At 37.5% G+C, this 14,276-nt stretch overlaps 1 protein-coding gene across 1 annotated transcript; it reads left to right on the top strand.

The window, feature by feature from the left end:
* The first annotated feature begins 1,455 nt into the window (after window positions 1–1,455).
* ARRDC3 (arrestin domain containing 3) lies at window positions 1,456–13,150 on the top strand. Its single transcript, XM_052643056.1, has 8 exons — window positions 1,456–1,889; window positions 5,887–5,968; window positions 7,843–7,990; window positions 8,981–9,083; window positions 9,442–9,698; window positions 10,017–10,179; window positions 10,453–10,607; window positions 12,703–13,150. The coding sequence occupies exons 1-8, from the start codon at window positions 1,610–1,612 to the stop codon at window positions 12,757–12,759; spliced, it is 1,245 nt and encodes a 414-aa protein (XP_052499016.1). The 5' UTR covers window positions 1,456–1,609; the 3' UTR covers window positions 12,760–13,150.
* Window positions 13,151–14,276: the final 1,126 nt, after the last annotated feature.

Genomic DNA, 14,276 nt, shown 5'->3' with positions numbered 1-14,276 from the left:
TTTACACACAGTCAAAAATTTTATGTATACATAATTTGAGATTCATATTCTGTTCTCCCCATTTCTCTCTTACAGGTAATTTCATTGATTCCATACAATCTAGATGATTTTATGCTGTTAAGCCTTGCTTCCCAGTGTGATACAGGAAAGCACTCCAATTTGTTATCAAAACATTCTCAATAAAGAGACAAATGTACTTGTCCTTAAGATAGATATATTATGTGAATTATTATGTTGAACAGTCCAAAGCTGAAAATCAAAATTAAAGCTTCACAGAATTAAGTCCTAGTTATATAACAAATCATTCTTTTTTAAAAACCATCCTCTGGGCTTCACTAACTTCTAACAAAGATTTTTCAATGCTGCTGTAAACATTATGTCAGCTAAAACACTATGTCATGCTGCCTTTTATAAGGTGGTACTTTTTTAGGCCAAATCCTATTCTTAACCCTCTGGACACAGGAGTTACAATCATGTCATACCCTGCAAATCTAGCTGTAGGTGGTGTCTCAAAAAAAGGATGGCTTCTTCCTTCGAGGAAGTGGTCAAACCTTTTTTCCCCTGGTGTCATCAAGCAAACATCTTGGTTGTTTTCATTGGTATCGAATTAAGAGATGGAAGAGAAAGCAGTGAAGGAGAAAGCAAAATATAATGATTAAATTATAGATGCTTCTCTTCTTTGCTCCTTGTTGCAATCTCTTTTAACGTCTCGACTAGGTCATTTCCACCCTGCCTACAAGGCACTGGTCTTTTTTAAATAAAAAAAAAAAAAAAAAAACCCAAGCCAAGAATGCTCTTGTCTACTGAACATTATCTCTTCTCTGATTTTTATTACATTTTCTTTTGAAATTCGTTAAGATTATGCTCAGCGACCAGCCCTTGCCCAACCGGTTTCTCCCCTTCACCCATCTCTCTACACACATCACTTTTTCCTCCTCCCATCCAGGCACTGGACAAAACCCTGCAGTGCCGGGAACGCATGCTTCGGGCCGGTCACTCAGCAGTTTTATCCTTACTGGCCTTTGCAAACAGCTCCCCACCCAAACCTTGTCCCCCGGTGGCCCCCTCGGCCATCATCTTTCTACTAGAGTGTGCTCGATAAGGGACTCTGGCTAGCACATCGAGGGTTTACGGTAGCCTGCCTACCAATAGGAGGCCACAATGCAGAGAAGTCTGGTTCAGCCTCCCAGCAGCCCCAGTGTCTTCCTCCCGTGGCTTACACCTACTGTACCCGCGAGCGAGCAAACGAGCCAGGGAGCGAGCCGGGCGCGGGAGGGGGCGCGCTGGGAGGGCCGACAGCAGCCGCGGCGTGCGCATGCGCACCTGGGTTGTTTTTCACAAAGCTCCTCTTAAAGTGAGCTGGCAGCTTCCAGCCGCCCGTCTTTGTAAGGAGACCACTGAGACTCGCAGGAGCGCGGAGCAGCCAGCAGCCTCTGTGCTGCCCTGACTTTTTAAGAAATCTCAATGAACTATTTGTAAAGAATCGCTGATCTGCCTGCAAGCTTTTTGCACGGCAAAGACATAGATCAGTGTTAAGTGAGGATCACATCATATATGTGATCTTGACTTTTTGTCTTACATTATATTTTTTATAGATTTTGTTATAAACATGGTGCTTGGAAAGGTAAAGAGTTTGACGATAAGCTTTGACTGTCTTAATGACAGCAATGTCCCTGTGTATTCTAGTGGGGATACAGTCTCAGGAAGGGTGAATTTAGAAGTTACGGGGGAAATCAGAGTAAAATCTCTTAAAATTCATGCAAGGGGACATGCGAAAGTACGCTGGACCGAATCGAGAAACGCCGGCTCCAATACTGCCTATACACAGAATTACACTGAAGAAGTAGAATATTTCAACCATAAAGACATCTTAATTGGACACGAAAGAGGTAAGTTTGTTTTTTTTTTTTTTTTAACATTGTTAGGAAATTATTAGACCTTTCTTTGGAAAGTGCCTTTTCAATTTTTCTGAATTAATGTAATCCTGCTCCTAGCATAACATATAGCAGTTTGATAAAGGTTAGCAAAGTTAGAAGATTTGGATTCTCCTTGACATTCATCGTGTGTTAAGCCGTAACGCATGCAGGCATCTGCAAAGTGACTGCAAACTGCACTTATTCAACTACCTCTATACCCGGCTTGGTTTGTGCCATACACATTTGGAATCCATTTCAACCTTACATATAAATTATGCTTAAAACCGATTCAGTAATTTTACTTATATGTTTTCAAATGAATTGCTAAAAGCTGCAGTCGAATATTAGATTTTTCCCTTATACGCTGCAACCTGAGGTCTTAAAAACTAAGCTTCAATGAAGAAATCACACTTTAAAGTGGGTTAATAGGTGTATTTCATTTTTTAATATTGACACGCAAAAGACTTTTAGAGAATTGACCGTAGTTCTCGATAAAGGGTTTCTGTGGGTTATTTTGACATATGGTATGAACACCCCACGTGTTTTTTCCCTATTCTTTCCAGTTCCTTCAGAAATTTACCCAGGCGTTCTCTATTTTAAAGGACAGCACCTATCATGATGATGTGTTAAAAATCAGTTTTAAAAGCCATTTAGGGTCAGAAATTTTCTTTTCCGAGCATCATGCCTAACTTTGGAACGTGGATTCAATGAAACCCCTGCCAGTCAAATGGAATTGAAAAGTATTCGGCTCATTGGATTTGATTTTTGGTTAGAAAAGGAAGATAAACGGTTGTCAAAGGGAAAGGGGGTCCTGAGATTTCCAATCTATTGTTTAAATGGTTACATTGTGGAAATATAGGAGACTCTAAGCTTGTTTTTCTAAGTTTCCACCCTTTGTTAGAAGCGGTTCAATCCTGTTTCGGACCAGTTCTGGGGGGTGGTGAGGAGGGGCGCTTGTTCTGCTCTCAGCAGATTGGTTACACGCGTCAGGTGGTGACGATGACTTAATTCCTAGCCCAAGAAGAATATAATGTGAAAACTGGTTATGTAATTTTGTGCTTCTCCTTTTTAATGCAGTATTTAGTTCGAATGTTGAAATTTTTTTAAAAATAGAGCACGTTTTTAACCTTTTAATTAAAAAATACACACCCATGAGGAAGTGCTAATTGAACTAAGGCAAGGGTGGAAACGTAGGGTGCTTTGAATTACTGCATGAACGCTTATTTTTAAAGTATTAAGATGAAATTAGTCTTTTAATTGCGTTTTCAGTTAACACACAGATCGTTTGCATACTGAAATAATTTCTAGTTAATCTCTCCAAGCAGTGACAGTCTTAAGAAATGGAACTGCCTAATGACAGTCCCAGTATTGGTTGAACAGCACGCCCAGGAGTTTGTATTTGATCCTTCCTAGACTGGTAGCTTTTTTTAAGATGAGTTAGAAAAAACAGGTTTTTAAGGAGTTAAGGTGCACAGTGGGGTAAAAGTAGGATAATAATACGACTTACGGGGACAAACACAAATTTCATTGCTTGCGCCACGGTTTCATAGTAAAGAACACTGTGTTGCATCCCCCCACCCCCGCCACGGGACACCCCTCAACCCCTGCAAGCATGGACGAGCTCTTCGGCTTGGAAGAGTTTCAATGACTTTAGAACTGGGACCTCTCAAACTAGCCTGGTAACTGTGGCCCCGCCCCGGGCGGCCGGCGATAGGCGGAGCCGGGTTTGTTAGCCTGTTGCTAAGGCGATGCCAGGCTCTGATTGGATTGGGCGCAGGCGGGTGGGGAGAGAGGGCTCGCCGGCTGGGGCGAGGCTTGGAACCGGCGTGCGCCGGTAAAGGTCCCTCCTGAGCCGCCGCTGCCCCCGCCCCTTCTCGAGTCCCTGCCCGGGCTTCTGGAAACGCACGGGGCTCCTGTCACACAACGTTCTCTCTCCCCCCCTCACCTCACCTCGCTTGCAGACCTGGAAAGGGACGACTTCAGGTTTCAACCGAGAGGAGAGGCAAGCCTTCCAGGTGCCAGGTGGCCCTGGGCGCAACTTTTTAGCTGACAGTTCTCTCTGTCACGGGGAAGTTGGCTGGGCCGGGTTAGCCGGACCCCATTTTCCAGGTTTTTCAGGTAGAAGTTGTTGGAAGCTCCTTTGAACGCTCTATCCCCCTCCTAGCTGAAACAAACGCATGTTGCCCGGTCTCTGCAGGCACCAGACGGGCTACCTTGATTTGCCCTGAGGGGAGAGCGCGCCCCCAAGGCTGGCCGGGACGGGGAAAGTGACACGAACATCGAAGGCAGGGTTTGGTGGGGGCCTTGGCGAGTATTCCCTGTTACCACCAGCCCCGCCATTGTTCCCCCACCGCCACCACCGAGCTTTTGCGTCCCTTCGCCGCCCCCGCCCCTATTTCCTTTGCCGCAAATTTAAAGGTGTCAGGGTGGCCCGAGCCAGATCGAACCGGTCACCGGCTGGGGCGTGTAAAGCGGAAGCGCTGCGGCGCCCTGGCCCCGCCCCCTCCCCCGCCCCCCGCCACCAGCAGGCTAGGCTGTGTGAGCGCGAGTGCGAGCGCCGCGCGACATATGCCGTATGTATAGCGGGGCGCGCGGGCGGCGGCGGCGCGCGGGCGGGCCGGCTGGGATCTGCTCGCGCCGGTTTAGGCCGGTCCTCTCCTGCTCCGGTCTAGTTCTTGATTGACAGCCCGGCACTTGTTTACCACAGCGCGGCCGCCGCCGCCGCTCGCCTCAATGAGACTGCTGAGCTGGCACAAAAAGGGAGCGAGAAGGGAAGAAAAGGAGAGACGGGGAGGCAAACTTTGGGCGCCTTCAGGAGGGAGCGGTTTTAAATGTCCCCCAACTCATCAGCCGCTTTCAGGGCCGAAATCCAGGAGAGAGAATTTGCACGGGGGTAGGGGGAGGAGAACAAAATACTGGTGACAAGACTTGAGTCGTGATGGTTATTGAATAAAAGGTATCCACATATAAGGCATCTTTTTTTTCCCCCCTCTGAGGGAAGCATCATTTTTTGTGTGTGTATTTATTACTTTTTTGAGGGAAAGTTAAATGATAATACCCGTTTCTGACAGCCTATTTAATGATAAAGGTTCCTACACCGAGGAAGCTGCGTTAGTAGACATTTATGTAATTAAATTACCTAGTTAGAACGCTTCAGAAAAGCATGTCAAGAATCCAGAACCCCCTCCCGTATTTCCCTGAGGGTTTTTTTTTTTAGATAGTTTGAAAAATAACCTATTTCATCAAAAGAAATTGGATGTAAAATCAAAGGTCATCCTGTTTTTTTCCTAGCACTGGGGAACATCCTTATCTTCATTTTTCAAGGATGTATGACCTGTTTTTTCCCGTTAAGCAGGCACATTTTAAAGTCTAAGGTACATCTTATATATATGTGAATTTTTAGCTATTAGACTGAGGTCATAATTTTAGGTTTAGTAACAATTTTTATTTTTGACTATGAAACCGACATTAAAATCACTGTTCCTTTTTTTTTTTTAACTCCCAACATCTACTTAGCAGTTTTCTAATCGTTTGAGTTTTCACATTCATATTTTCCGTATCAAAACTGATATTTTTTTAAAGGTTTACGTGAATAGTTTTCATTTTACATGTAGGCTTATTAGGATAAATTTAAGTAAATGGTTGAAGACAAAGGTAACATCTTAGTATGAGATTTGAGGTCTGAGTCTTAGCCTGTAGGATGTTAGCTGTAGACGCTTTGCAGTTTAGGTTGTTTTCCATTAAAAAAATCACCTATGGGGTATAAATATTAATTATCCCCATTCTACAGATGAACCAGCTGAAGACAGGAGTTTTATTTTACCCAGAAGTGATGAAGTTGGAATTAGAGTTCAGATCTCTCACACTCCAAAGTTTGTGGCCTTATTTAACTATGTGAGCATCTTTGAAGTTCTGACATCGTGAAGAGAGTGTGAAGGTTTACTAATAAATTTTTTGTTCTCTGTTTTAGATGATGATAATTTGGAAGAAGGCTTCAACACTGTTCATTCAGGAAGGCATGAATATGCATTCAGCTTCGAGCTTCCACAGACGTAAGTATTTTGTTAACAGGCGTTTTTTCAAATAAACATCCTTTCTTTTAAAATGAAACATTGTATATTTAAATATTTTTAGTTTAAAAAAACCCTTTTCATTACTGAAACTTGCTAGAGGAAAACAAAATACTAAAAAAAAGCTATTTTTTAATCTAGAGTGGCAAAATTATAGAAAGCGAACCTCAATTCTTAATACTCTGTCTCAGGATTTGTATGATGTTTAAAAGTATTTCATTTAAAGTGAATGAATTGGAAGGTGCTAGTCAAATGGTAAGCACCTAATAGTTCACCATCAGCATTAGCTGGAAAAAAGAGCATATCAAGTCTGTCATTTAGTAGTTTATAAAAGTTAAGTGTTCTGTCCTTTCTACTGATGCTTACCAACACTAAGAAGGTAAAAATAACTAGGAATATCCTAATTTTAGAAGTAATGTGTGTTTATGATATGAATTCATTAGCTTCTGTGCAAGGAGCTATTGAGAATGTCACACAAGCGATATTGCGACCTAGACTTAAAAGGAAATGTCAATCAGATATCTTAATGTAAGGCCTGGAATATAGTATGAAAGGAAGAAGGAAAGTAAAATATTCATAATGTAATAATAATGTATTAGAGGAAATTATACAAAAAGCAGTTTTTAAAATAATGCCTTAACAGATATTAAAGCATGCAAAGTGGTACTTGTGATGTTTGTAAAGTTGTAAACTTGCGTTACAGAAGATTTTGTCAAGTGCCAAATGTACATAATTCTTTTTTCTTTAATTCTAGTACTTATTATATGTGGATAGAGTTCATAAGGAGTATTTTTCAGAGTATCATATTGCTTAAGAACATTTTTAATATAACACCCTAATTACTTTCTAAGAGAAATATTTTAAGTTTGTAAATACAATAGGGCTAATACAGTTGGGCCTGAATATTTTCAAAGGATGAAGGTAATTTAATATAAATATATATTTTAATTCTTTCAATAAGCCACAGTCATTTAAAATAAACTGTAGAAGTCTTGAATCGATCCTGCATTTTATTTCTCTGTGCTATACAAATTAATGCAGAAGTCTACAATGTAGAACAAAAAGTAAACACCACTACTCAAAAAAACTAGCACTCTACCTTGTAAATATACGAATCTTGTGCATTTTTCTGATGAAATTATGAAAAGGAGACTAAATTCACTAAAATAAAATCTTCCACAAATAATAAAATCAGAGAGTTGAGAAGAATTCTGATTCTTTTGATAACAGGTCAACAGAAGAAATTCTCTTTCTTTTTAAGTCTATAATGTAGTTAGAAAACATGGCCAAAATTAGGAAATGGAAAGCATTTTTTAAGAGATCAGTGGACTTAATGAAATGTAAAAAGCTTTTGAAGCTATAATGACTATTCCAGACCTTTTCTGGATCTTAATTAGTTGCTATAATAGGAAATAGTAATTTTTAGCTAATGAAAAATGGAGCACCATAGGGAGCTTGGTCTGAATGTTTAACCAGAGTCTAGAATTTCTCAAGAGAAATAGTTAAACCATTCTTAATTTTATTTTTAAACTAAAGTCTTGACCTTTTCAAAAACTGTTCATTTCCAGACTTTGATAATTTTGCCACCAGCATTAAAAGTAGCCTCTTCTTAGTTTAAAGCAATTGTATTCGTCTGGCTTTTTTTAACCAAATTTCTGCAATATTTGACAATTATCTATTTTATTATTTGGAAGGTCCCCCCCCCCCATGATTTATCCCTTTGGAAATATAAATTACGCCTTCGATACCTCATTGGTGTATAAACATATAATATATTAACACTTCTATGCTGACCTACTGTATAATTAATTAAAAAGAGGTGTAAGATTAATATATGATCTTTATATTCTGCACAGACCACTTGCTACCTCATTCGAAGGCCGACATGGCAGTGTGCGCTATTGGGTGAAAGCCGAATTGCACAGGCCTTGGCTTCTACCAGTAAAATTAAAGAAGGAATTTACAGTCTTTGAGCATATAGATATCAACACTCCTTCATTACTGGTAAGAACTGACTGAATTTTTCATTCTCTGTTTTTGGCATATGAATACTAAAGAATAATCACCTACTCTATATATTCTTTACAATTTATAAATAGTAACTTTATTTTTAAATTATGTAAATATTTTCCAAACTACAGTGAAGAGCAATACCAATTAATGCAGAATATGCTCATATTTTCTGATGTTGTAATAACTTCAAGTAAATATTTAAAATAAGACCAATATTGGTATGAAATATCTCTTAACTCAGAAGATAACAACAGTAACAAAAATAAATCTGTTCCAAGGAACGGTAATATCAATTATTACTATAACAATATCACTTAATTTGAGAATATTATAATGTAAAATTTGTACTGCATTGCATTACTCCAATATAGGGATAGTTGTCAAATCATGGGGAGATTATTATTTTCATGAAAAAACTTTAATTCTGTTTTAAAGAAAATTTTTTTAATTGCACTTTTTCACAAGTTTCAAATTTGAATTCAAAAACTTTACTTGGTTTAAACAAATAATAACATCTTTAGACAACTAAGAATCAATCTTAAAAATGAATTTTCTTTTTTTTACATTCTGAGTTTTACATTTCTCAAAGAAAGATGTTATCATTTGAGATTATAACCAAGTTGCTTTCCAAACTGCCTTTTTTTTTTTTTAAGGCAGTTTAAATAGAATGTGGAAAGGGTTTTTTTGTTTGTTTTTTTCCTGTGTTTTCTTTTTAAATTGGTTTTTAATTACTGTGTATGTAGTGTGTGCTAAAACTATGTTTATGAAATATGTTAAGCCCTTTTTTCTTTAATTGAATGGAAACTTGTATAATACCAGTATAAATCAAAAGCTATCGGTTGGTGGAAAAGTATATTTGCTACAGAAAGGTAACACTGCTTTTAATGTTAAATTATTCAGGAATTGAGGATTGTATTTTAAAAATTTTATTCCTGTCTCAATTCATATCTTGATCTTTTTCTCTAAATTTATATCTTACAGTCACCCCAAGCAGGCACAAAAGAAAAGACTCTCTGTTGCTGGTTCTGTACCTCAGGCCCCATATCCTTAAGTGCCAAGATCGAAAGGAAGGGCTATACACCAGGTACGTTTGAGGTGGACTCCCACCAAGACTGATCTTTCTTCATTTAACTTTTGTGTATGAATTTACATTTTTTCCTACTAAATGCAAAGATGATACAGTATTCTTTGCTAAACTGTCATAAATAGTGCTTATCCAGTTTTCTTTTGTAAATTGGAGTGTAGTCTTGTTTTTTAAATAACTACTGTCAATGTGTAGTTGATTTTTAGAAGTTACTTGCTGTTCTTAGGGTGGCTTCTTAATCCATATAGTTCATTGAAATTTCAAACTTTAGTCCAAGAATCTACATTTGTTTTGGGGTTGGTTGGTTGTTTTTTAACAGTAGATTAGTAGTTGTTTTTTTTTTTTTTTTTTCCTGTAGGTGAATCAATTCAGATATTTGCTGAGATTGAGAACTGCTCTTCCCGAATGGTGGTGCCAAAGGCAGCCATTTACCAAACACAGGCCTTCTATGCCAAAGGAAAAATGAAGGAAGTCAAACAGCTTGTGGCTAACTTGCGTGGGGAATCCTTATCATCTGGAAAGACAGAGACGTGGAATGGCAAGTTGCTGAAAATTCCACCAGTCTCTCCCTCCATCCTCGACTGTAGTATAATCCGTGTGGAATATTCACTAATGGTACGTACAGATTTAAGGGTTTGGAGTGGATGTTTTCTGAAGTTTTAATGTCATAAGGGTATCATTTTGTCTTATATCTAGAATATGGCTTTTTTATTCCATATATGATATATATAGTTACATGTAATTCTTTATATAACTTGGACTATAATTACTCATTTTATCTGAGGTCAGTGTACCGTATAATAGTGTACATAATGGAGAAACTTTTCAAGTATATCATTAAAAAATGAAGTATGACAATAGATTGGGTTATTTGTTCTTAAAAAAGAAATAGTACTTGGGATTCTAAACCTGCCATTTCTTTTTATTGTCTAGGTATATGTGGATATTCCTGGAGCTATGGATTTATTTCTTAATTTGCCACTTGTCATTGGTACCATTCCTCTACATCCATTTGGAAGCAGAACCTCAAGTGTAAGCAGTCAGTGTAGCATGAATATGAACTGGCTTGGTTTATCCCTACCTGAAAGACCTGAAGGTAATAATTTGATAATGCATATCTAAGCTTAATCTGGTATTTGCAAGAAAATAATTTTGCTTCTGATATTTTACGATTAGATAAAATTTGTCTGTATTGAAGAGTGGGGTGTGCCCCTAGTGTTAGATTTAAAATGTTATATCTCCCTAGTTTTAATTACAAGAGAGATTATTATTATTTTACTTTGACATTCCTTTTTAATATCTTCTATTCTGTGTATTTTGACATGCATAAGAACATGCTGTTCGAATTGCGTGTATCTTTTTCCTTCAGCACCACCCAGCTATGCAGAAGTGGTAACAGAGGAACAAAGACGGAACAATCTTGCACCAGGGAGTGCTTGTGATGACTTTGAGAGAGCACTTCAAGGACCACTGTTTGCATATATTCAAGAGTTTCGTTTCTTGCCTCCACCCCTTTATTCAGAGGTAAGCATCACACCCTCAAGTTCAAAAATGGGCTGACTCTTAGTAAGCAGTATTGCAGTTTCTGAAAATAGTTAGGTTTTGATTATCATGGTAAGAGAGAAATAAATAATGTTGAACAACAGATTAAAAGTTAGATTGTCAATATTTAATACAAAGACTGACCCAGCATTGGACTGGTCTTTTATATTATTGGCTAAATAAAGATAATGATCTAACCTCATGCTTGTAACATGCCAGTTAAAGGAATAAATATTTCAAAGCATCTGTAGAACTGGCGTTTGCAACCATTGATTAGATAGGTAGAATTTATCTTACTCGTCATCCTTTTAAATTTTCATATTTCAGCATTCTCAGTGATGGGGAAAATAACATTTGCAGTAACATACTTAAACAGCATTCCTACATGGTTAGATTATTTTTATTCGTCTCAAGTAACTAAGCACTTACATGAATAAAACATGGCCCTTATTTGGGAAAAGCGTACAGACTGGTGAGAAAAAAAACTTAGAAGCAAAATATTACATAACAAAGTGATAGGAATGCACAGTTCATTTGAGGAGCAGCTTATTGGGTCTTGAGAATCAGGAGGGGCTTCCCTAAGAAGGTGATTGTTAAGCTGATTCTGAAAGAGTAAGTTTTCTCAAAATGTAGAATATTTCAGGCAGGAAGAAAAATATATGCAAAGGAAAGGAGTTGGGGAGAAATCCAGCAATTTCAGGATACATCAGAATATATACATATGCATATATGTAATATGCATTGTAAGAGACTTTTAGAATTGGCTTATAACAGTATATTACCAGATAACTTTTTAAATCACTGGAATCAGCTTTTGCTTTTTGGTTGCTATAGTTTAGACAGCTATTCTGCAGTGAAATACTACTCCCAAGAAGGATACAAGAGGATTGTTTCACTCTTCAACAAGTTGCTTTTATTTTTTTTCCCCTTAATACCGTGACTGGAAGAGTCAGTTTTCCTTTGGATGTGATTAATATGAAATCCACTGTATTCATTGACTATAGGATGTTCCAAAATCTGTTCTGTTCTCTGCAAATTCTTATTTGGACATAGTTTTTCTGTCCCACTATTTCAGTTCATGAAATTTTTCATTAGATGCTAAAAGTATCCTCCCACTTGTTAAAAATACTTTCACTACATTTTTATTTTGACATTTCTGTCTTGGTTATTAAGTTCCTCGTTTGTGATTTGATCTGAGACGTCTTAGTTGTACAACAGGCATTTTTAAAGAATGGCAGTCTTAAGTATCCATGTTTAAGCAATTTGTCATAAAATTCTACCTTCTTTTAAAATGAACTAAAGCTAATTAAAAGAATGTAAACCTTTTAAAAGCCTAAATTGGTTCAGGATGTGATTTAATTGTTTAACATCTACCCACATTGGGGATAGAGGGGGTTCTTGATTGTATTAAAGCTATTTTGATTTTTTTTTCTTTAAAGGATAGTCATTAAAAAGAAAGAAAAGTGTTAAGTGCATATGAAAGTCACTACAGAAAGAGGCAAAATGGGATGTCTGGAGCATTTGGGTTCATCATTCTTATTTCTTGATACACACTGTATTTATTCCTAGGCCCTCTCTGGGGCTTTAGGCTCTGAGCTATCACCTCAAGTAAACACCAAGAACATTGTTTGTACAACTACATTCTTCCCAAAGCCTAGGGAAAACATCAGTTGACTTTTTTGTAACAGGATGAAATGGAAACTTTACAGGAGAAAATCATCGCTATGAAAATGTTGGCCATTATATATTTAAGTCTTAAGTTCTATTAAGTGCTGAATAAAGGTCCTGTTATCTGATAAAATATTACCCTTAGCTTTTGTCAAATAAAACTATCCTGGCATACCTCTACAAATGTAATTGTTAATCTAGTAATTGAATAGCAAGTACTTCATAAATGGTACTAATCCTCTTTCTTCCCCGTATAAGCCCTTTATGTTCATTCTGATGACATTTCTCAATGTAATTGGGTTTCTGATTACAGCATTCAAAATATTAGCATGTTCGCCGCATTCTTACTAAATCACTATCAGTTAACTTCGGTTTTGAGGTTTTTGTTTCTGTTTTTTTCCCTTTCTAGGTTGATCCAAACCCTGATCAGCCAGCTGATGACAGACCATCTTGCCCCTCTCGCTGAAGGAATACTTGGTTAAATCAAGTTGATGTGGGTTCCGAACTATATCTCTTCCCTTCCCGGCTGAGGACAGAGAAGTATCTTGGAAACATGTTTTCAGAGGAAGTGGAATAGCTTTTGCCCAGAAAAATGGCAAACATGAAACAACCAGTGATCACGCTTTAGAAGCCTGCAGCAACATTCTGGACTGCTCCAACATGCTTGAAGATCTAAGCTTTTCTCCTTTAAAACTGGCACATACTAAGAGCAGTCTTCTTAGCCTATGGTCATACGTGTCAAGACACCACGTTGTAAGGAGGGATGATTTCCTTCTTTTGATTTGAAAATTTGCACATGCTCAATGCTTACATTGTGCGGTTCAGTGTCACTACAGCTTTTTTTTCCATTTATGCCAGACTCTTGATACTCTTTTAAAACTTGTTTGTGGTGAGCACAGCAAGGAACAAAAGAAAGCTTTGAAAGAAACTTTAACATGAAAAAAAAATGCACTGACATTTTTTTGTTTTTATTTAATATAGCCTGGACTTTACCTGCGTATGCACATGCTCAGAATTGTCCTACTAGGCTGACCATATATCACCTCTTCAGCTTGGATCCTATTGTGGATTTATTTACAAACATCAAATGCCTTCAAGCCAATCCTTCTTGCTGTATGTTTGCAGCCTACTGTGGTAGATAAGCAACAGATATGTGGGAAAAGAGATAAGAGGAGGAAGCTAATAGACTTTGTCAAGATTGTATACCTTCTTGGTTTCTTTTAAGAATTCGTTGCCTTTCTACTATTACAGCAAAGCAGCATTTTGTTATTGACTGCCTAAAATCACTTAATCTCAGGTGAACGCATCACTTGCCAAACTGTCGGAATGCTATTTGTGTTTTGTTGCACTGTTGAGTTATTTTTATGTTTGTTTGGTTGGCTTTTTGGAGAGGGATATTTGGAAAAGGGACATACACAAAAGTGATAACCCACCCGCATTCCCTTTTTATCATTACATATAAGAAGAAGCTAGCAGAACTGAGAATGGAGTCAAGAAAGGCAGTATGGCAGGCACCAGCAAAGAGTTAAGGGCTGTTGCTCTTACAAATTATTGTTATTTTTTATTATTATTTTAAAAGTATGGAAGTTTTCCAGTCACTGGAAAGGAGGAGAAAGTGCATTTATTTTTATACAGAGTTACTTAATTACCTCCAAAACATGTATGTTGGAAATCATTTTTGCTGGTGCAGGGTATTTTCATGAGCAGGTATGGATGTTCAGATTATGAGAGAGCTCATTTTATACATTACCTGTCCTCAAGCTTCACAGCTTGAAAGCCCCAGTATATTATAAAAGTATAGAATGTCAAAATTAAAAATACTAGAATATTTGTTGAAATAGTTATATTTTTGTTTTTTTTAAACAAAAGTATGTTTTTCCATAACCTAAAGAAGATTTTGCTAAATGAGAGAAATCATTCACTTTGAGTATGTATAGTTATGAAGAATGATCACATCACTAAATTACAGCTTGTATGAAAGAT

This window comes from Budorcas taxicolor, chromosome 7 (assembly GCF_023091745.1).
Source record: "Budorcas taxicolor isolate Tak-1 chromosome 7, Takin1.1, whole genome shotgun sequence".
Classification (NCBI taxonomy): Eukaryota; Metazoa; Chordata; class Mammalia; order Artiodactyla; family Bovidae; genus Budorcas; species Budorcas taxicolor.
This window is presented reverse-complemented; position numbering and strand designations above follow the sequence as displayed.